At 43.6% G+C, this 24,083-nt stretch overlaps 1 protein-coding gene across 1 annotated transcript in view; it reads left to right on the top strand.

Moving 5' to 3' along the window:
• The window catches only part of Zbtb46 (zinc finger and BTB domain containing 46), a 40,190-nt gene that overhangs the window by 3,724 nt on the left and 12,383 nt on the right, over positions 1-24,083 (top strand). The window contains exon 2 of the mRNA XM_059262141.1: positions 10,833-11,117. Coding sequence (XP_059118124.1) covers positions 10,833-11,117 — 285 coding nt within the window. The remainder of the gene's footprint in view (positions 1-10,832; positions 11,118-24,083) is intronic.

The raw sequence follows: 24,083 nt of genomic DNA, 5'->3' as shown, positions 1-24,083 counted from the left end.
TTAAGGACACATTAGGATCTCAGTGCAGTTCTAGCTGAAGATGGAGAATCTATGGGATTCAGTGTTGGCCATACTCTCTGGCGACTCCCTGCTTTGGGGGATGAATGGCATGGGCTTTCAGGGTGAGTTTCTTTTCATTCCTCTCTGGATCAGATGCAGCCTACATTTCTCTTCCCAGGTCATCCCTCGCAGTGAATGGGAACTGGAGTTAGGGGTTCAAAGCCTCTTAGACTGTCATAGCTATCCTGGTCCACACAACATAGTTGGGAGGACTTACAGGAACTAAAAACCATGTGAGCTTATCTCTTGCCTATGTACTGGTTTCATGATCTACCATGGCTGTGAAGAGTATCGCAAGCATTCTAGTCCTGGTGCTGGCCAGGCTCGGACATCTGCTATACTGTTAATAAGGTCACCTTTTCATGAAGCCATTTAGACGTTAAAATGACATTAAAAAATTGATCTTTTTTTTTAATTCTTCTCTCGTACATTACATCCCAACCACTGTTTCCCCTCCCTCCACTCCTCTGTTTCCCTTCAGAATTGATCATCTTTGTAAAGAAAATCATCTGTGCTTGTTGTAGCTTTGAGGGAAGAGATTAGCATGGCTTTGAGGGAAGAGGTGACACCATCGGCTTCAGTCCGCCCATATCCCACACTCCATAGCACTCCTCTGCAGTTGACCTTTTGCTACCTGTTCTGCTCTTCATCTTGCCTATGTAGTTTTCCTCCCAAATAAGACTGACAGAACCTCCTGAAAGCAGTTCTGATTGGACTGTGTCAAAGTGTGTTTAGAGTAGCAGCTGGTGACCAGACAGGCAAAACTGCTCTCCTTTGGATGCTTTGTTGAAATGAGGACCTGGCACTGAGGTGGGAGGGAGAGTTCATTACACCTTCTTGTCAGTTGTGAGAAGGAGGCAAGAACAGGAGGGAAGTGCAGCACAGGTCAGAAACTTGGGGTGTTATGGGGAGAGGTGTCCTGGCATTCAGCAGTGCTTATAACAGACAGAACTCCAGAGTCTAATCGGATTCCGATAGACCCATTGCATACAAAGTGACTTTTCATCTTGAGGGGGAGGGGGCGGCTGGACTCAGTCCCACAACCTTCCCTTTTGCACCACTGAACAGTACTTTGCCATAGCCTCCTTGTGATACTGAAGGGTCTCATTGTCCGTCCCTCTTCAGGCCGAGCTCCAATGGAAGTGCTTTGTATTGTCATGGTGTTTTTTTAAAAATTAAATTCACAGCAGGTGAACTTGAAAGGATTCTATGGACATAGACCAGCCTAAACATTCTTTGAGATGAGGAGACTAGGCGACTTGTCATCCTGGGGTACCTGGCAGAGTTGATGGTGTATAGTCCCCACCAGAAAAGTCCAGATAGTGCCTGCTGGTCTGGTGTAGTGTGTCACCTGGGCTGAGGAATGAACAGACAGCTGTATGGAGGGATATGCTTCTGGAAACCCAGCAAGCCACATGTTGAGATGACAGTAGGCGGAGCACTGGTACCCCCAGACTCTGCAGGGATTTTTCTGGTTTGTTGCAAAGAAGGCAGATAGATGCTGGTAGGACACCAAGCTGGTGAGATAGTCACCTTGAATTGAGTAGCACTTATCCATGGTAATATTTCTTACTTGTTTTGCTTTGTTTCACTAGGATATCTCACTCTGTAGCCCAGGCTAGCATTGAATTGATGACTTTCCTGCCTCCACATCTCAAGAGCTGGGATTAAAGGCATAGGCTTATGGTGGTGCTTTCTGTGGTTGATTTCCAACTCTAATACTGTAGGTTGATCACCACGTTGTAATCTAAGTAAAGGAGCATCATTGGTCAGATTTCTACAGAGACACTGCCTTTAAGTCACATCCCAGGACCTAGGCCCTCCTCTAGCAGTTCCTGTGAGACTTATACCACCAAACCTCCCCATCTAGAGTATGTGTGGAGTTCTTTTCAACACTCTCCTATGAGGCCTCTGGTTGGGTCCTGTCTTGAGCCTGGAGATTTATTCTCTTCTTTTTCTGGCATCCATAGACTCTTCTACGATAGTGCCATGCTGATGCTGGAGCCTGGTGAGCTGGCCCAGAGTAGCCAGTGATGCTGCATGCCACAGCAGCATGCCTCATACAAATCAAGGAACTTATTTATGTTGAAACATTCAGGCTGACAGGTTTTCTTTTTCCAAGGTTCCGTAATCTATAATAATTCAGATTAAAACAGGTATATAAATGAGAAATCAGTTTGTAAACTTATATGTAATGAGTTTATTTACTTATACTATTTTTTTAATGATTTATTTATTTTTATTTTATGTGCATTGGTGTTTTACCTGCAGAATCCCTCCTCTCTCTCATCAATTAAATTCCTGGAGCTCAGCCTGGCGCCTGGCTGTGGATCTCTGCATCTGCCTCCATCAGTCACTGGACAAAGTCTCTATGATGTTAGTTAGGGTATTCACTAGACTGGTCACCAGAGTAGACCAGTCCAGGCACCCTCAGGACCACTGCTAGCAGTCCAAGCAACCACATCATTCTTAAATGGGAATTTTTAGAAAGAGGAACGTGTGTGTGTGTGTGTGTGTGTGTGTGTGTGTGTGTGTGTGTGTGTGTGTATGTCACTGTGCAACCCAGGCTGGCCTTGAACTGATCCTCCTGCTTCAGCCTCCTGAATGCCAGGATTACAGATTTGAACCCACTGTGTCTGGTATAATTTCATGTGTTTATTTGAAAGCTTTTATGCCAAGGCTTTTTTCAAGGACTTTTAAGGACTAGGCTGTGGTTCAGTGGTAGAGATCCCAGAGTTGATCCTTACTACCATAAGATAAAATTAAATGACAAAAGATAATGAAAGTCATTTTAAAAACTGAGTGTCTGTAAGCTGAAGAGATGGCTCAGTGTTTAAAAGCACTTTTTGCTCTTGGAGGTTTGGTTCCTAGCACCCACAAGGTGTTCACAACTGCCTGAACCTCCAATTCCACAGCATAAAATACCCTCTTCTGGCCTCCACAGGTACTGAGTGCACATCATGTCCTTACAGGCAAAACCCATACCCTAAAATAAACCCATACCTTGAAATAAAAATAAATAAATCCTTAAAAAAAATCTGAGGAGTCAAACATTGTTGGGCGAACTATTCATGGAGAGTTGTGAACAAATGTGTCCTTATTCTAAATAGGGCGTCAAGAACAAGCCAAAGTAGCCATTCTATCAAAGCTCAGCTTGGTGAACCAATGACTTTACTGGGTTTACGTAGAGTATGGGAAAGGGTTACTTAGAGTAGCATGGGTGACCCCAAAAGAGTCACATCACCAAAAATTCCCATTGCAGCATGGATAATGACCACAGAGATGGAGTCCCCTGTCCAGTTAACCTTTCACACACTGTGTGCTCTATCAGTCCCGGAGACCACAAGACTACATCAAGAATTACATTTGTCTGACAGAGAGGTGCAAAAAAGAGTGGCTGAGATCTCAAATGGGGATCTGATAACCCTCCCTAGCACTTTCTTCTATGAGGAAACATCAGCTAGTCGAGTCTTGAGGATCACTTGAAAGTGGCCATAGCTGTTCTTAAGATAGTAATGGCTATTAGGTCCTAAAGATAGCCTTCTACAACAATTAGGCAGCAGGTTCATGTCAAGCTGCTAACACTGCAGCTTACTGATGTGGCTAGCACCCTCAACCTGCATCCTAGGGATCTCACTATCCCAGAGCTAATCCATTGTGGCTCGGCCTTTGTCCTGTCGAGGGTACTTTGCCAGGTCTGAGTTTTCAAACCAGCCATGGCCATTTCAGGCATTGTCAGCTTTCTCATGGGCAAATATATAAAGAGGTGAGCTCTTTGGTGAAAATTACTATTATCTTTTGAGGTATAATATATATATAATAAATTAGAACTGTAAAGTTTATGGTTAGAGGGGCTGGAGAGATGGCTCAGTGGTTAAGAACACTGGCTGCTCTTCCAGAGGTCCTGAGTTCAATTCCTAGTGCCCACATGGTGGCTCACAACCATCTATGATGGGATATGATGCCTTCTTCTGGCATAAAGGTATATATGCAGATATATACATAAAATAAATGAATAAATCTTTAAAAGTTTATGATTAGAACAATATTGTTTGTATCTCTAATATTCTATTGAAAAAATATTCATAATTAAAATTGAAGCTAATATGGTGACACACCTGTAATCCCAGCATTCCAGCAGCTGAGGCAGGGGGATTGTTTTGAGTTTGAGTTGGTCTGTCCTATATAGCAAGACCCTGTCTCATAAAATAAAAATTAAAAAAAAAAAAGAAAAGCACAGGGCATGGAGGCAGAGGCAGGCCTATCTCTGTGATTTCGAGGCCAGCCTTGTCTACAAAGCAAGTCTTAAAAAACCAGAAAGGAGGAAAGAAAGGAAGGAAGGAAAAAAGAAAGAAAGAAAGAAATGAAGGAAGGAAGGAAGGAGAGAGAGAGAGAGAGAGAGAGAGAGAGAGAGAAAGAACAGCAGCTAGGTGATGGTGGCGCACACCTTTAATCCCAGCTCTCAAGAGGCAGAGACAAGTGGATCTCTAAGTTCCAGGCTGCCTTAGTCTACAGAGTGAGTTCCAGGACAGCCAGGACTACACAGAGAAACCCTTTCTTGAAAAACAAACCAAAAAACAAAACAAACCAAAAAAATAAAGAAAGGAAGGAAGGAAGGAAGGAAGGAAGGCTGAAAAAAATGAAATAGTGAATATATCTGCTGCTGAATTTCCCTGTAACATTGTATTTTATTTATTAAATGCCATCCACTTGAGGGTTAGAGAGATGGCTCAGTGGTTAAAGGAACTTGTTGCTCTTGCAGAGGACCCAAGTTCAGTTCCCAGAACCTACATTGTGGCTTACAATCATCTCTAACTCAAGTTCCAGGGAACTCTATGCTGTCTTCTGACCTTTGAAAACACTAGGCACACACCTGTTGCATATACATACATGCAAACAAATCACTCATATGTATAAAATAAATCAATCTTTAAAAAAATCCACTTACCCGAAATCCCACCTTATTTTTCGATGTTATTTCAAAGTAAGTGGTAGACAGCAGTATTCTTTATTCCAAGTGTTTTAGTTAGAGTTCAGTGTGTTTACATTTTTAGATGAAGTTTAGCCACCATGAATGTGCCAAATCTCAATAATTTGATGTATTTGATGAATACAAGCCCTTAAGCACCACCAAGGGGTAGAACTTTCTGGAGTCTCCCTGGGATGATTTAGATTGTGTAGCATTTTATCCAATGGCATCCAACAATGTACAGCAATACCTTCTGGTGAGAACTCTTACATGCCTTAGTGTCTTTGTGGCAGGTCTGTGCAGTACCTGCCTGGATGTTACACTTTGTTCACTACAGTGTCATATGCACTGTCTACAAATTGCACCCTTTGTTTATTCTGTCTTGTCTGGTGATGGTAGGCACATATCTGCATGTACTGTGGTTGGAAGCAAAGCTTCTGCAACACTGTCAGGTTCTTTGAGGGATGCCTGTGTTTGTTTTCCTGTAGTAACCACTCCATCATGGAGAGGCTAGGTCATGAGAAGGAATGTGCTCAAACTTAGAAAAATCCTTCAGAAGTTTTCCGTCTGTCTGCCACCATTAATAAATAAGTCTTGCTCCTCATACTGGTTTTTTTTGTTTTTTTGTTTTTGTTTTTTTGTTTTTGTTTTTTTTGAGACAGGGTTTCTCTGTGTAGCTTTGGGCCTTTCCTGGAACTCACTTGGTAGCCCAGGCTGGCCTCGAACTCACAGAGATCCACCTGGCTCTGCCTCCCAAGTGCTGGGATTAAAGGCGTACGCCACCACCGCCCGGCCTCATATTGTTTTTTAACTGTGCAAAGTATTGAGTTTTGATAAATTCATACATATGACAGAGACTGTCAACCCAGTTCTCGTGGAGGTGTTTCAGTTGGTCCTCAAGCCCCAGAGGCAATGGCAAGGCTAGCTCGGGAACAAGTAGAGAATATCTCAAGGATGGAAGCACCTTGGGTTTGCTTTCCCCGCCCCCACCTCCCCATTTTGAGATATGTAGAATTACACGCCGATGAAGTGTGATCCTAATTAGTCTTATCAATTAAAACTAGGAGTCAGATATCGGGGCAATAACCTGAAATATCAGAGAAGCCGCCACTAGAGATTTCTTACCTCTGTGAATCCTCAGACCGAATGGGGCGCTAGAACCTGTCTTCACTCACTTTGTATTCCTGTCTCCAACTCCCTAGTGCTAGGATTAAAGGCACGCCCCACGACACCCTGGCTCTGTTTCTCTTTTAGACTGGTTCAATCCCGTGTAGCCCAGGGTGGCCTTGAACTCTTGATCCTCCTGCTTCCTCCTCCCAAGTGGCTGGGATTAAAGGTGTGTGCCACTCTGCCTGTCCTCTGTGGTTAGCTAGTGGCTAGCTCTGCCCTCTGATCTCCAGGGAAGCTTCGTCAGAACACAAACAAAATATCACACAACATGCCACTGTTAGCAATATTACAGAAGCAGGGTGTAGTAGCTCTTTCCTAACATCCTAGTACTCAGGAGGCTGAGGTAAGAGGATCATGGCAAGTCTGAGTCTATCTAGGGCTGCATAGTGAGTTCCAAGGCAATCAGGACTACATAAAGCTGGGCTTCATAGAAGACCCTGTCTTAAGAGATTGAGGAAGGTGCCACTTCTGCAGTTCCTGGAAATAGTAGCAGCCTGTAAATCAGAATCACTGTCACAAACAAACATTGACAGTGATGTGACCTGCTGACCTTACTCAGACTTTTCCACTGTTCCTTATTGTCACTCTTTAAAAAAAAAAAAAAAAGTATTCTCTGTAGAAGAACGGACATCTTGTTAAGTAAGAAACACAGAGCCAATGCAGAGATGAAAGCCCAAGAGGTCAGAGCTAAGAGCCTTACCCTTCACTGCTGCAGCTATCCTCTTCAGCCAAGAGAGCTACTTCCTGTCTGTTTGTCTGTTTTATAGACTTTCTATTCTGCCTTCTCATTGGTTGTAAACCCAACCACGTGACCTCGTCACTGCCTGTCTGTACAGACCTCCAGGTCTTCTATGGTTGGTATTGAGATTAAAGGCGTGTGTTTCCATGCTGGCTGTGTCCTTGAACACACAGAGATTCGCCTAGCTCTGCCTCCCAAGAGCTCGGATTAAAGGCGTTCACCACTACCGCCCAGTTTCTGCTATGGCTTGCTATTAGCTCTGACCCCCAGGCAACTTTATTTATTAACATACAAATAAAATCACATTTGAGTACAATTAAAATATCACCATAATTCTCTTGAGAATTTCGTACATGTATACAATGAAATATGATTATATCCTTTCCCCATTCATTAACCCCTCTAGCTCTCCAGGATACCCCAATACATCCCCTTCCTGGTTTAATGTCCCCATTGTTTTGCTGGCTCTCAAGTCCAGAATGACCTCCAAGTCTCTATGTAACCAATGATGATCTTGAATTTGAACTTTGGATACATTTACCTTTGCCTCTTGAGTGCTGGGATTACAGGTGTGTGCAACCATACTTGATTTATACAGTTCTGGGATTCAACCCAGGGCTTTGTGCATAGTAGTCAAACATTTCACAAACTGAACTACATCCCCAGCACCCACCAAGAAGAAGAAGAAGAAGAAGAAGAAGAAGAAGAAGAAGAAGAAGAAGAAGAGGAGGAGGAGGAGGAGGAGGAGGAGGAGGAGGAGGAGGAGGAGGAGAAGAAGAAGAAGAAAAGAAGGAAGAAGAAGAAGAAGAAGAAGAAGAAGAAAAGAAGAAGAAGAAGAAGAAGAAGAAGAAGAAGAAGAAGAAGAAGAAGAAGAAGAAGAAGAAGAAGAAGAAGAAGAAAGAAGTCAGAATCTTGCAAGGTGTGGTGATGCCTGCTTTTAATCCCAGCATTTGGGAGGCAGAGGCAGGTGGATATCTGTAAGTTGGAGGCCAGTCTGGTCTACATAGCAAGTTCTAGGCCAGCCTAGAACCAGTAAGGCTACATAGAGAGATCTTGTTTCAAAAGAAAGGAAAGGAAAAGAATAGAGTCTCACTTTATAGTTCAGCCTGGCCCTCTCAGCAATCATGCCTCTGCTTCCCAAATGCTGGGATTACAAATGGGAACCACCACATATGGCATAGATTTTATTTTTATTTTTTGAATAAAGGTCTCTCTTGATTGGCTGGCTTTGAACTCACAGAGATTCACCTGCTTCTGCCTCCCAAGTGTTAGGATTAAAGGCATGTGCCACTATGTCCTGCCATTCATTCAGTTTATTTTTTAGTATTGCCATTGAAGTCTTTTTCCCCCTAATGTCACCAAATCTATTTGCCTCTAACACTTGAGACAGTGATAGTGGGAGGCTCAATCATGTAACTTTTCATGTTACATGTTTGCTTTGGTCATCCCCCATATCTTCGTAAAGATGCTTGTGTGCTATGTTGACTCTTAGCTCACAGAAGCATTTCAGTAGCCTTTGTAGGAAGTAATCTGTTTATCTGCGAGCTGTGTTTTGGGAAGAGTGGGGCAGCTCTTGTCACAGTTGGCTAAATGTCATAAGTCTGGAGGCTAATGCCAAGAGCTACTGTCCAAGTCCTACTATCCACTTGTTTGCAGGTCCATGGCTCATCAAGTTAAATGCTAAAGAGAAATGCACTTTAAATTCATGTTAATCCCCAAGAGTTAAGTTGCTAAAGAATCACACTATTGATCTGAAGGGATGACTCAGTGGCTAAGAGCACTTGTTGCTCTTGCAGAGGTCTTGGGTTTAATTTTTAGCACCCACTGGTGGTTCACAATCATCTATAACTCCAGTTCTAGGGGGTCTGATGCCCTCTTCTGACCTCTATGGGCAAGCACACATGTGGTGTACATACATACATGTAGTCAGAGCACACACACAAAATTAAAAAAATGAGGGGGGCTGGAGAGATGGCTCAGAGGTTAAGAGCACTGCCTGTTCTTCCAGAGGTCCTGAGTTCAATTCCCAGCAACCACATGGTGGCTCACAACCATCTATAATGTGATCTGGTGCCCTCTTCTGGCGTGCAGGCATGCATGCAGATAGAACACTGTATACATAAATAAATAAATCTTTTTAAAAAAAAATTAAAAAAATGAATACAATCTATTAAAAAGTTTTCTTAAATCCCAGGCCCTAAGCACACAGAAGCATTGATACTTTCTTTGCTTTTTATTCAGTGCTCCTAGGGAAAAGGTTTGGAGGGTCATTAGCACTTGTGTTGGAGGGGCACTTCTCACTGTGGCCTGATCATGGCTATCTTTTCATTAGGATAGGAGCCTTAGAGCAAGAGGGTAGAGGAACAGGTGGGCTCAGATCCTATGTGACATTTCCCCACTTTACTTTTCTCATGTAAAGAATAACAGATGTCCTGCTTGGTCACTTCAGCTGTTCTAACTAGAGTGTCTTGGATCTGTCACCTTTGAGAAACTGCCAACCTTCCACTGATGATGCATGATTCATGTTTTAAGTTATAGCAATGCTTCAGGTTCTCCATCTCCTCATTGATTCTTGCTGTTTTCTGTTGTTTGGTAGATGCTGTTCTCACAGGTGTGAAATTGTATCTCAGTGTAGTTTTGTTTTTCTTACAGTGCTGGGGATTGAATGCGGGGCCTTGGGTATGCTAGGCAAGCACTTACCACAGTCACGCCTGAGTTTTTACCCAAGTGCTGAGGATTCAAATTCAGAACTGCAGGCTTTAATGGAAAGTGCTCCTAACCCACTGAGAAATCCCCCCAGCCCCTTACTGTGTTTTGATTTGCATTTCTCTTATGACAAAGATGTTTGAATATCTTTTTGTGAGATTATTGGCCATGTGTGTCTTTAGATAACTGTCTAATCAGATCTATTGCATGTTTTTATTTACCTTTATTATTGAATTAAAAGATATTTTAGAGTCTTGATATGTATCTTATCAGCTATATAATTTTGGGATGGAATATAGTTCAGTGGTATAGTGCTTACCTAGTATGTATAGGTCCTAGGTTCAGTTCCCAGTACTATGTAAACAAGGCGTGGTGGCACACACCTGTAATGCCAGGACATAGGAGGTGGAGGCTGGGAGGATTAGCCGCTCAAGGTCATCCTTGGCTACAAAGAGTTAGAGGCTAACATGGGGTTCATGAGATGCTGTCTCAAAATTTATATAAGTAACTTGTACATACTCTCTCCGTTCTGTGGGTTGTCATTGAAGCATGTCAGTTTCTAATTATTTATTTTGTATTTTGTTTTATTTTTGAGACAAAGCCTCATATAGCCTAGGCTGGTCACAAACTCACCATGTAGTTGAGAATGACCTTGAGCTCCTGGTCCTCTTGCCTCTTTCTACTAAATGTTGGAACTGCAGGCATGCACCATCATATCTGGCACAAGGTTTTAATTTTGATGAAATCCAATTTATGTTTTGTTACTAGTGTTTTTGGTATCTGACAACCCATTGCCAAATCTGAGGTCATGTAGATTTTCTTCTAAGAGTTTCATAGTTTTCGCTTTAACAGTCATTGGTGCATGTTGAGTGCACCCTATTCTTTGAGAAGAGGAGATCCTATAGCTCCAGAGCTGGGTCTGGGCTCAGGTCTTTGACCCTTTATCAAAGGTTAGTGGCCTTCTACCCTGGTTGTGAGTGAAGTGCCCATTGGATTGTAAATTTTGCTGTGCTGTGTGGCATGTTATAGGTCTAGGCAGGTGGGATCAGTAGCACATTTTGCTCTGGGTGGGTACACTGGTTCAGAGGGCTAGACTGGACTGAAGCTCATTGCCTTTATCCTCCTAATTGTCTTCATTTCCCACTTGCAACATCCCCAAATGACCTGTGTGTTCCTCCCCTTCCCTAGATGTGGACCTGACTGTCACTGAGGCCAGCAGCTCAGACAGCCGAGGTGAGAGAGCAGAGCTCTATGCACACATCGATGAGGGCCTCCTAGGAGGAGAAACCAGCTACTTGGGCCCACCCCTCACCCCAGAGAAGGATGAAGCACTGCACCAGGCCGCTGCAGTGGCCAACCTGCGTGCAGCACTCATGAGTAAGAACAGTCTGCTGTCACTCAAGGCTGACGTGCTCGGGGACGACGGCTCGCTTCTGTTCGAGTACCTGCCCAAAGGTGCCCACTCATTGTCTCGTAAGTGCAACCTCTGGTGTGTCGCTGTGTCCTGACTTGATTTTAAACGTCTCATTTCAACTCTCAGACCCAGGTGTCCCTGAGGAGGAGGAGGTTGTAGCCTGTCTGTCAGGCAGATGGGCTGTGAGTTGCAACTACCTTCCAGCTACCTCAAGGTCTTTCAGGAGGTAGACTGGCTTTGAGTCCTATGGGACCAGCATGCTTGCTTTACAGGATAAGAAGGGAGTTGGTATGTGTTGTTGGGCATCAAGAGGGAGCAGTGAGTGCTTGTTGGAATGTTTTGCGCTCAAACTTGAAGCATCTAAATCTAAAACCCACCAAGCTTAAAAGTACACACAATTAGTAAACCTAAACCCACAACCCCCTGGAGCCAGTGGCAGGCCTGTGCCCGAGAGAGTCTTTGTGTCCAGGGAACAGGTACTGGCTCCCTCTGCTGGTCCACCACCAGCCTTTGTGCTGGGATTTGTTCTGTGTAGGAGACATGCAGAGAGCCGCTGACCAAGGGATGTGGAGCTTGCTTTGTTCTTGCTAGAGAGTGCTGGTCATGTGTGTATTTTTAGAAAGGAGTTGGATGCTGCATTTAAGACCTTAGTGTGTCTAGCTGAAATCCAGACCACAGGCTGACCATGCTGCAGCTGAAGGGCAGCTGCTGTTTAGGAGCTGGCTCCCCCAAGGTACCTTTTCCTGTGAGACAAGAGGCACTAGTATCTGCAGAGCTCATAGTCACAAGACAGGCTGCTTCCCTTGTCACGGTACATACCGACTATAGCAGCCATATGTGATGCTGGGAGAATGGTGTGACTGCCCTGGCCATCAACCTAGCTCCAGAACTTCCTGTTTATCTGGTGCTCAGCATGAATGTGAGAAAATGACTTGATACTTTTTTCTCTGTGGGGAAGGAAGGGACACACCCTACACTGGAGACATGGAGTTGGGAACATGAGGGGTATCCTGTCCCAGGAAGCCCAAGTATATGTGTGGTGGTGACTGGTCATCCTGCAAGCCACTGAATTACAGGACAGTTTCCAGTTGCCTTTGATGCTGGCACTTTGGACCTTGTTTACAGTTTTGTTTCCATGAGTGCTAAAACATTATTTGTTGGGCTTTTGTATTGGTTTGAGGAGTTATGCAAATTACTTATGGCAAATAAAGACTAAAAGTGGAAAATGATGTCTGCTCTCTTTATTTCCAAGTTACCTATCAAGTGGCCATGGAGGCAAGCTGAGACTACTTCATCAACAGTGTGCACTGAGATTATGCACACTGTCAAAAACACTTTAGGCCTTGTTTCCCACATCTGGGAAATGGGGATGGGGCCAATCCATAGCTGTTGTGATTGTTAAACAAACAGCATCCAAGAGTGTTGAACATGGCTTGGATAAAACAGTGTGGTGAGTGTCTCAAGAGCAAAGTCTATTTGTGGGTACAGATTGTTGGATTCCTGAAAGTCCCAAAGTATTGGGACAGTTCATGGAGGTGGTTATAGGTGAATTGGGGTACCTGGAATTCACATGAACATAGGAGTTCTAAAATTCAACAATTTTTGTGGATAACATGGGGCAGTGGAGATGAGGTGAGGTCTGGATTATTCTCACTCTTTCTTCATACTCACGGGACATGTGTGTCCAATGTAGTGTAAAACTCCCTCTTCAAGGAAGGCTGGGGTAACAACCACTTATTTGTTCCCTGGTTCCCCAGATACTGTTTGTCTTTAAGAATAAATTTTGTGGTACGCACCTTTAATCCCAGCACTCGGGAGGCAGAGGCAGGCAGATCTCTATGAGTTCAAGGCCAGCCTGGTCTACAGGGTGAGTTTTAGGACACCCAGGGCTAATTACCGAGAATCCCTGTCTCAGAAGAGAGAGAGAGAGAGAGAGAGAGAGAGAGAGAGAGAGAGAGAGAGAGAGAGAGAATAAATGAATATAATATATAATTTTGAAATGAGGGAAATGGTTTGCAGGTTTTCTATCCTTTCTGTATCTAGTAGCTTCACTTTGGCATGAGCTCTGTTCAAAAAAAAACTTTAGCCTGTTTGTGCTAGGAACATACAGTAGTCATATTCAGAATCAGAGGGCATGGCCAGCCCTAAAAGCTGATTTTACTTTCTATAGCAGGACCTCAGGGACCTTGAGGAAGCCCCTTCCTGTCCTGCTGTCTGAGTGACCCTGGTCCAGGCCCTCCTTGCTTTAGGAGGTGCTATAGCTTAGCCAGGCCAAGGTAGTGCCTGGCAAGGACGGGGCTGTAAGTGTGCGTTTTCCTTCTCAGATCTCTCTTCTGGTATGAGTTACTTCTCAGTCTGTATTCTATAAAGCTTGGAAGTGGAGTAGGGTGGCAAGGCCTCCTTGTGACCTCCTTTGAGGCTTAGCATATGCATCCCCGTACTCCTGCAGATTGCCAAGGCTCATCCTGTTCTGTCCTTTACAGGTGGAATCAGCTTTTAGTTTTGATATTTTGTTATTTCAGTGATGTTTTAACATCCTTATGCTACTGTTTTTATATAAATTTGTCCTTTTATTTTCTATGTATAGGGTTAGAGGTTGACAGAAAAATGCTGGATTTAGTGGTGATCACCTGTACTCCCAGCATTGAGGAGGCTGAGGCAGAAGGATCATGAGTTTGAATTAACCTGGGCTACATACTAATCTTGTCATTTTTTTTTTTTTTTGAGTGGCAAGATTTAAGGTTTGGGTGTGAACTATAGAACTTTGACTATGTGTAGTACATGAAACATACTTGCTGGGCTGTAGACACAGAAGAATGAGTAGGCTATTTTAAACATTATTTTCTAAAATCCTAAGTTAAGTCTGCCTGGTTTTGTGCTACATTAGAATGAAACATGGAAATATTCAGAAATAGATTCTTGTCTTCCAAAATGTGTGGTTTGTCTCCCTGTGTCAGGATCCACCGTTGAGTATCCATGATGGATAGTTGGCTATGGGGCTTGTGGCAAGGTTTAGGGATGGGTAGTGCTGATTCTGCTGGTGATGAGCTCTGCAGTGGTGTAGCAAGGCAGGCAGCGCCATGTGCCCTTCTACCCACTGAGTGCGCAAGTGCGGCCTGCTGTGCTACATGCGCCTGTGTGGAGCAGAAACAAGGATGGTCAGTGGAGTGTGATGGAGGTCTATTTCTCTGTGATGTCATCTGTTGCTCTGGACACTTGGAGAAAAGTCTTGGGCACGTTGGAACTTTTCTTCATGACTTTGCTGACTTTCAGGACTTAATGTGGCTGACAGGATGGTGTGTTTCACTTTACTGTCAATGAACTGGCCTGGGTTGTTATAAGTTAGGGAGAGATGAGTGGCTGACTCAAGTAGGAGGGGCAGCCCTATTCCACAAACCTGCCTGTGTACCCTGCCTAAGCACCCAGCTCACCTTCCAGTTTTAGAAATGTATTCTTTGAGCTGCAGGCGTATTGGAGGATCTGTTGTGGGAAACCTCCTTTTTAGGGCTTTATACTCAAGAGTGCCAAATAGGTGTAAAAAGAAACTCCAGTGTTCAAGGAGCTTGTGCTTCAACTCTGATGAGCTCCAGAGAAGCACTTGGGAAAAAAGATTACTCCGGTGACAGGGTGTCAGGGTTCTGGCTGCTATGTTTGGTTGGATTTGGCTTTGTGTTGGGACTTAAAACTGCCACATGTGTTGCTGGTGGCAAGCTTTGTCCAAGTGGGGCTGAGACTTCCACTGTAGTACCTGAAGGACACAAGCCCCAATGGATATGGAATGTTGTTAGAGAAAGGTAATATTATAGCTCTTCAATGTGGTTTGGTGGCTGTTTTATGGTAAAGGACATGAAGCATTGGTGCCCTAGCTATGACCCGACTCTCTGCTCACACACTGATATAGATGTGGTTTGGTCATGGCAATTTTGTATGGGAATTCAATTGTATTTCAAGATTTTATTATTGTTATTTTATAGTGGGGATCCACCCTAGGCCTTGAGCATGGTAGATAAGTACTCTGCCATTGAAATACTCTCCACCCTTTTTTAACTTTGATTTTGAGACAGTCAGATTCTTGATAAATTGACCAGTTTGCTATGTAACTCAGACAGATCTCAAGTCTCTTCTCACACTTTCTTGAGCACTAGGATATAGTCCTGAACCACTGAACCTAGTTAAGTTGCAGATTTTTCTTTTATTTTTGTTTTTTGAGGCAAGGTCTCATGTAGCCCAGGCTGACTTCAAGCTTGATACATAGCTAGGGATAACCTTGGACTTCTGATCCTTCTATCTCTACCTCCTAAGTGCGAGAATGACAGGGTTGTGCACCATCAAACCATGCACTTGTAACTTTTTAAATATATACTTTATTTTTATATGTGTGTGTGTGTGTGTGTGTGTGTGTGAGAGAGAGAGAGAGAGAGAGAGAGAGAGAGACAGAGACAGAGACAGAGACAGAGACAGACAGACAGACAGACAGAGACAGAGACAGAGAGAGAGGAAGAGAGAGAGAACACAATGTGCTTACAGAGGCCAGAAGAAGGTGCCAGATCCCTTTGGAGCTGGAGCTACAGGCAGCTCAGTGCTGCCTGATGTGGGTGCTGGGAACTGAACTTAGGTCTTCTGGAAGAGCAGTACACACTCTTAACCAGTGAACCATCTCTACAGCCTCTTTTGCAGGTTTTTTAAACATGTGTGCAGGTAGTACAAAGTAGTGAATACTCAGAAATTTTCTCTGGACGGTTCTAGAATATTCTAGAAAAAAATGAATTAACTTTCTTCTTTTTGTAGGTAGGCCTAATAAATTAAAAAAGATGGTGGTTTCATTACTGGATCACCATTCTTGTAACTGATGTCCCCAGAAAAGGACTTTGCATTACTTCTTTTGATTCAGGATAACTTGATTCTCTCCTGATACTTTTTCAGCAGTAAGCTGACAACTTGCCTTTTCATAGTCATTGTTCACTGAACAGAAACCAGAGAATAAGTCATTTGTAGCTCACTGTTACTGTTTTACAAGTTGTTCTTGTGGGTGCACATTGACACCTGAGGCCTCGGCACTGCCTTTCTTCCAGGGGCCCTAGAGAAATACTGCAGGAGTTTGAGCACCTGATTTACATGAGCAAATAAGACCAGCTGACCTTGGGAGGCTATGACACCATTTTCACTATCTTTGATGACCCCAAAGTGCTAAAAGTGCCATTCCCAAGCACACTGATAGAATGTCCCCTGGGAACTGCATAGCACAATTATGTCCTGTGTGAATTTTCCATATTCCTTTCAGACCCTAAGGGCTTGGCTAGCCACCTTCAAAACCTACCCACTGGTGAAGTTGTCACTGGAGCTGGCATAGTATTGGACTTGGATGTACTTCTTTCTGTGGCCACGGGCTCCACAAGGCAGAGGCACAGGAACTTATTCTACAGAGAACAAAGGCAGCTTGTTTTGGCTTAGAGATTGTTAAAGACTATTTCCTTATGGTGTTTAAACAAACAGCCCAGGACCTTAGCATAATGCTAGATTGATCTGGAATTTTATTCTATTCCTACAAGGGACTTTGTCAAGCTGGACACAGGCCAGAGCATCTTGGAGTTCTTGTTAGGAGCCTGACTCTCAGAGCTAGCTTTCCATGCCAATTCCTCTATTGGACTCATATTGCTCTTAGAAAGAGACCCCATACGAGGCAAGTGATATGTAAGAATCCCTGCTATTGGAATTAGCTAGCTGGTGAAAGTACTAAAGGCCCATCCTCCAACCATACCCTGGCATTGTGCCCTAGTCAGCTGCACTCCTCAAGAACATTGACAGTGCTTCTGAGATGCTCATGGGGAACATTGGAGCAGAGTGTACACATCTCTACCTACTTCTACTCAGATTCCCAGGAGACAGAACCCAGGGGGTCAGCACTGCTTCCCAGCCCAGGTAAGACTTAAGGCAGCCACACCTGGGCAGTCTGGAACCAATCATGTATCTTGGGACTTGTCAAGTGAACAAAATGCAGACCGAGGACTTGGAACAGCTCCACATAAGGGTCTTAAGAGCCATTCTGCCTCCAGCCTCTCTTTATGCTCAGCTCAGTCCTCCAGGTGAGCAGAACCATCAGCTTTCACTAATGCTGACTTCATTCTCACAGTGACATGTGTGCTAAATTGCTTTATGCTTATTTTTGAATATTTCTGTTAGCTTCATGAGAAGCTGAGGTGGGAAGATTACTTAGGCCTGTAAGTTCAAGACCAGACTGGGGAACATACTGAGATCCCCCAACTCAAGAAAAGTAAAAAACAACAAGGAGTTTCTCTGATCTTGTTTTGATGAGTTTTGTTCTAACAGAGACACTTGATTCATTTAATCTATCTCTAAAACTGAGGAGAATGGCCATCTCTTACTAGGTTTTGTCTGTGTCAGGTTAGTGTGAGCTTCTGACTATCTGAGATTCTGTATTCACCCCACACTGCTTGGGGCCCAGTGTGTACCAGGTGGAGTCTTCTTCCTGTTCCTGAGGCTGCAGGGCTCACTGCCAACCAACAGGAGGCTTGTTTGTTTGCTGCTTTCAGAAAGAAAACAGAAGTCTTCAAGAAGAACATGGCTTCAAACATTGGATTCTGAAGTTAACTAAGTACCCTTCCTCCATGGCTTTTCTAAAGCTGTAGCTGCAGTTAGTGTTCTACTGATGGCTTGTCTTGTGCGCGTCTGTTTTTGGGAATTAATGACAGCCTTCCTTTCCAGGTGGCCAGTGACTGATTGTCTTTGTAGAATCTGGACAGTGACCAGGTGAGTGAGGAGTGAGAAAGTTTGTTGTCTATAAAAATCTTATGCAACTTTCTCCCATCGGATGGCTTGTAACACCTCTGTCTCTGGTTCTAGGTTGACACCTCTTGTGACCTGGACGATAGGCTGGGCCATTGTTGCTGGACTTGGCTCCAGCTGGTTCTCTCCAGCCAGGATGCTGGGAACAGGCATCTAGCACCTCCTTGGCCAGTATCCCTCTCATAGGCCTGGATGTCTTTGCCCAGCATGGGGTAACTGTGCCAGGTGGCCTTAGGTACTAACAGCTCTATTCTGAAGTCACCTAAGGAGCCTACAATGAAGATGTCTCGTGTGAACAGAAAGATAGCTTGTGACTTGCCTTGATTTCCAGGCGAGACAGACCTCAGAAGTCACCTTTTGTCATGCTCTGGATTATGTGTTCACATTTGCCTTGCTGGCTCCAGTGTTCTAGACTTTACTACAGTATCCATTTGCTGCGGCCTGCCCAATGCGAGTGTGGCAAAGCAGTTGATGGCAGGTGTATGTGTGGGAAATAGAGCTTGTGTTGATCATGGTCTGGTCTCCAATTCTCTGCCAGCTTCCTGGTAAAGTTATGTCAGCGCCCTTTTGGTGGACAGGGGGCAGGTGCATCCCAGCTTCCAGGTAAGAATTTCACATTGGGTTGCTGATACGAGAAGGTATACAGAGACAATCCAGTCCATGGGAAGCAGCACCACAGACCTCTAACCCAGCTACTTTATTTAAACATCTGAGGACTAAATGTAGCCATGACATCTTGCACTTTGTATCCCTCCAAATGTGGAGTTACTGGAATCTGATTTTTTTTTAAAGAACATTTTTGGTGAATGTGTTGGATTTGATACTAGCTCAACATTAAGAGCAGGTGTTTATAAATATGGTGGATGCCAAGAAGCCAGAGAAAGACTCAACCTTTTGTCAGATAGCAAGTGGACGCAGAAAGGTTCTGGAATAACTAGATGTTCCATCTGTGGGGTGGGTAGGTATTTGGGGGAGGGGGAATCATCAGATGACACATCTTCACTGTGAGTACTCAGGTCTACCTGTGCCTGTCCCCATTGTGAAGTCTCTATGACAGTGAACAAGCTCTGAAGATGGAGAAGTCCAGCTCCTGGCATCTGTGGCATAGATGAGTCCAGCTGACACTGTGCAAGGCACAGGGCTCCATGACAGCTCCTAGGGGTGTGGTATTGGAGGTTAGGAACTTGGGCAGCCCATGGGGAGAAGTGTCCCTGGGGCCCATTTGAAGAGCTGCTTTCTAAAGACACCCAGTGTGGCCTTAGTCTAGAGTTGATTTAAAAAAAAAAAAACTTAAAATTTTGGACAGACTCCAGAGAACCTGAAAAAGTGGTTTTATGGTAGACACTAAGCGATAGGGATGCAGGCATATATGGACGAGATGGCTGGCTGCATCATGGGTACTGCTAATGTTACCTTCCTTAAAATTGCAGCTATAAAGTGTGTGAAATCTCCAGCAGGCTCCTGGACACACTTTAACCTGATTTCATTGAAATGTTTCATTAAAGTATTGATGTTGGGGATTGATTTCACAAAGTTTTAAAGGCTATATCAACATGTGACAATCTTTCTTGAAGAGTTTCAGTGGGAAGTTGGTTTTGTCTGTATTAGACTATTAACTGCTACAAGACACTCCATGTCTGAAATTCTTAAACCAGGGAGGTAGTCTCATAAACATAGATGTTTATTTCTGTAACTGATTATGCATTTACTTATTGACACTCTGATAACAGGAGCATTGACTCCGTTAAGTTAGACTGTGTCTTAAATGCATAATGTAGCATCCACCACAATCCTTTTGACAATTTGTCATGTACTAAGAAAAAAAAATCCTTTCAAAGGAATTTTATTTATTTATTTGTTTGTTTATTCAGAGATAAGATCTCACGTAGTCCAGATTAGCTTCGAAGTTACTATGTAGTTGAAGATTACTTTGAACTTCCTATCTTCCTGCCTCCAGGAGACCTGAGTGCTAGGATTACACAAGTATGTCACCATACTCAGCTCAGCTTAAAACTTTTGAGAAAACTTTTTTTTTTTGTTTTTTGTTTTTTCGAGACAGGGTTTCTCTGTGTAGCTTTGCACCTTTCCTGAAACTCACTTTGTAGACCAGGCTGGCCTTGAACTCACAGAGATCTGCCTGGCTCTGCCTCCCGAGTGCTGGGATTAAAGGCGTGCGCCACCACCACCCGGCCGAGAAATTTTTTTAAAAAAATATTATATAGTATTCTGTCTGCATATATTCCTGCAGGCCACAAGAGGGCGCCAGATCTCATTACAGATGGTTGTGAGCCACTATGTGGTTGCTGGGAATTGAACTCAGAACCTCTGGTAGAACAGTCAGTCCTCTTAACCTCTGAGCCATCTCTCTAGCCTGAGAAAACTCTTTGAGCTTCCAGTTTCTACCACAATCAGTTTGTATTGGACTTACCTTCCAGGCAACAAGCGTTTGCTCTCACTCCCTTAAAAAAATAAATAAATAAATAAAAATCGAGCTATAGAAACACACAAAAACCCAGATGTCCCCAGGCACAGAGTTCTAGGGCAATCCTGTTGTAAGGCCTTGAGGTGGGACACCTCCATTTCAGGGGCATCACAGACACATTTATTAGAGTGAGCACAGAGTGGCTGTTTTGTACCACTGATGAAAAGGGGTCTTCAAGGCATTCTTAAGGGACAAAATTACCAAAAGCAAGAAACTACAGATCAGGTACCCCCACTCTGCACACATGTACCCAGAACACCCTTTATAAATAGGAGACTGCCACCACAGAAGTACACAAGGAATATAAAATCTGGAGGCCATGCCAGTCAGATAGCAGAGTCAGAACAAGCAGGAAGCCAAGCCTAGGCCAGGTGAGAAGATGAGGGGACCCTGGACTCTCAGGTCAAGGCCTAGTGTGGTATAAAACAGCCCTAAACCAGTCCAGCGCTTGGAGCTGATATGGAGCATCCCAGGATCAGGCCATTCTCCAGGGTCTGTCTGTCTCTGTGAAGGTCAACTACAACAGACAGCAGCTTTCACCATCTCTGGGGAAAGATCACTTGGCCTGAGGTTCCTGTGCTTTAACCCTGAGTATCCAGCATTGAATAGAAAATAGCAGTGTCCTGGGTAACAGGACCCTGTAGCTTCATAGATGGACAAGGACTTCATGTCATCAGGGAAGATGGCAGTTATCACACAAGGACACATGGGCAAAGAAGTGAAAGACATGAAGAAGATGGGCTAAAGGATAGACGATTTCAGGGTAATTGGACTCTCTAAAACAGAATCAAGTGGGCATTGAACAACTGGCAATGTAGTATCTGAAACGACTCTTTTGTAAGCCAGACATGGTGGCTCAGAACCACTGTCATAGCACTTGGGAGGCAGAGGCAGGAAGATCAGTTCAGGGTCAGCCCCAGTTACATACTGAATATGAGATAAGCCAGGGTTACATGAAATCCCATCTCTAAATAAATAAAAGAGAATTAATTGGATAACTTAAGAATAGTTGACATGGCAGAAGACAACAGAAAGTGCACTAGAGATGGGCTGTGGTAAATGTCTGGGTTCAAGGAGGAAAATGGTTGTCAAACGAAGAAATATGGAACACAGGGGCAATGTTTCATGTACATGGTTGACATTCTAAAAGGGAGGATAAAAAAGAGAACAGAAGCAGTAGCTGAGGAGATAGCAGCTCTGAATTGTCCCACAGTGGCAAAGGACATCAAAGGATTCAGAAGCTTCATGAATAACACACACACACACACACACACACACACACACACACACACACACACGACAAATGAAAATAGATCCAAGCACAAGAACCTGAGCTCAATCTCCAGATCCATATAAAAAGCTGGAAGTGCAGGTGTGCACACACTTGTAATCCTAGCAGTGGTGAGGGAGACAACAGGGTCCCTGGGGCTCACTGGTCAACCAGTCTAGCTTAATTGATAAAGTGCCAGGCCAAGGAAAGACCCTGTCTCAAGGGAAGTGGATGGTATTCCTGAGGATGACAGCTGAGGCTGACCTCCAGCTTGCACACTTGTACATGCATGCTTATGTGTGCACATACACACACAACCCATTAAAACATAAGATGAAGGATAAATAGGAAATCATGGTGGGCTTGAATCCAGCTGGATTAGTGACTACATACCAGCGCTCAGGATGCTGTGGCAGGAAGAATATGGCAAGTTTGAGACCATCTTGGGCCATAGCAGGCAAGACTTTTGTCTCAAAAGCGGGGGGAACCCCTTTATATTAATATAAATGGATCAAATACTCCCCTTCAGTAATTTATCAGGCTCACACACATACACCAGACAAAATTTCACCAAGGTTAGCCTTGAACTCCTGGGTTCATGTGGTTCTTGCCTCAACTTCCCAAGTGTTGGGATGACAGGTATGTATTCTTTAAAAAAAAACAATAACACATTTTTAAAAAATTATTTTGTTTGTTTGAGATAAGGTCTCCTGTGACTCTGCTTATCCTTAAACTTGCTGAATTGCTGAGGAAGACTTGAATTCCTGACCCTTCTACTTGTATCTCCTAAGTGCTACGATTACAAGTGTGCCACTGTGTCAGTTTATGTAGTGCTGGTACCGAGGGTCTGTGTCTGCTAGGCAAGCACTCCATCAGCTGACCTGCATTCTTAGTCAGGTTTTGTTTGTTTTGTTTAGTAAGTAAAAATAATTTGTATACTGCTAGGGGAGGTAGGCACTAAAGTACTGCCTACCTTATTTTTTTTTTTTCAGCTTATACATTACAGACAGAGAAAAGTTAAAAGCAAAAAGATAGAAAAATATACACCAAGCAAACACTAGCCTAAAGAAATCAGGTACAAAAAAAAAAAAAAGAAAAAAGAAAAGAAAAGAAATCAGGTACTGCACAGTAATTTTAAAATAGCCATAGCTGTCTCTCCTGGGAGGATCCTGCATGGTGATAGAAGGGATAGATAGTCCTGGGTTGAGCTTTAGGGTAGGAAACAGAAGTTGGGAGGACTAGGAGACATGGAGAAGAATGTGGTTATGATTGAGGCTTTTAGCATTCTCTGTAATTGATAGAGTAGCAAGCAAAAATCTCAGTGAGAGTGGATAGGATTTGAACAGTTTTCAGTGCTAAATCAACCTTGAATTCCTGGAATAAACCCATCTGGTTGCAAGATGTTACTCTTTTTCTGTATTGTTGCATTCAACTTTCTGTTTTGTTTAAATTCTATGTCTATATTCACAGACATATTGGCCTGTAACAACACAATTAGAAACTCTACAGTATACCAACAAGGGCAGAATATTCCAAACTCATAGGAGGAAAGTTTTACCAGTATAGACCAGCTGGGGCCATATACAACAATTTCAAAGGTCAAGACTGTGCAGAGCAAGTGCTTACCAGCAAACAGTTAGAATCTAGCAGCAGGAGGACACTAGACAGCACATAAACACTTTCTCTCTCTCTCCTCTCTTTTCCTTTCTTTCTTTCCTCCCTTCCTCCCTCCCCTCCTCACTCCCCTTCCCTCCCTTCCTCTTCCCTTTCTCTTTCCTTCTCTCTGTTTATTGTTTTGGAACAATAGCCCAGGTTGATTTCAAACTCAGGATCTTCCTGCCTCAACCTCAAAAGTGTTGGTATTGCAGAAAGACCGCTTTGTCTGGTTTTTGTGTTCTTGAGACAGGGTCTCCTATATCCCAGACTGACCTCAAACTCACTATGTAGTTGAGGATGACATTTTACTCCCAATTTTCTTGCCTCCACCTCCTAAGTGCTGAGGTTAAAGGTGTGTGCTACTATTCACAGCTGTTTTTTGTGCTTCAAGATAAGGTTTTCTTTGTAGCCTAGGCTGGCCTCAAATCAGGATGTCCCTACCTCTGTGTCAATGGTATTAGGATTACAGGTGAATGATACTAAAAGTACATTCCATCAAACCTGTAAACCACACCCATAATTGTTTATAGCTAATTGCCCTCTACAGAGAAAAAGGAAGGTTTTAAATTTCTATGTCAAGAAGAGAGGGAAAAAATAACAAATTTAAAGAAAGTAGCAGGAGGGAAGTAAAGGTATCATGAAACAGAAGGCAGGCACACAAACAGGGCACAGAAAAACAACAACAGAGATGGCTCAGTAGGTAAGAGTACTTGCTGCACAAACATGGACCCTGTGTTTGAGTTTTAATCAGTGATGGTGAATCATAGTCATAGAAATGACTGCCCTGGCCGGGCGGTGGTGGCGCACGCCTTT

The sequence above is a fragment of the Peromyscus eremicus genome, chromosome 4, assembly GCF_949786415.1.
Source record: "Peromyscus eremicus chromosome 4, PerEre_H2_v1, whole genome shotgun sequence".
Taxonomy (NCBI): Eukaryota; Metazoa; Chordata; class Mammalia; order Rodentia; family Cricetidae; genus Peromyscus; species Peromyscus eremicus.
This window is presented reverse-complemented; position numbering and strand designations above follow the sequence as displayed.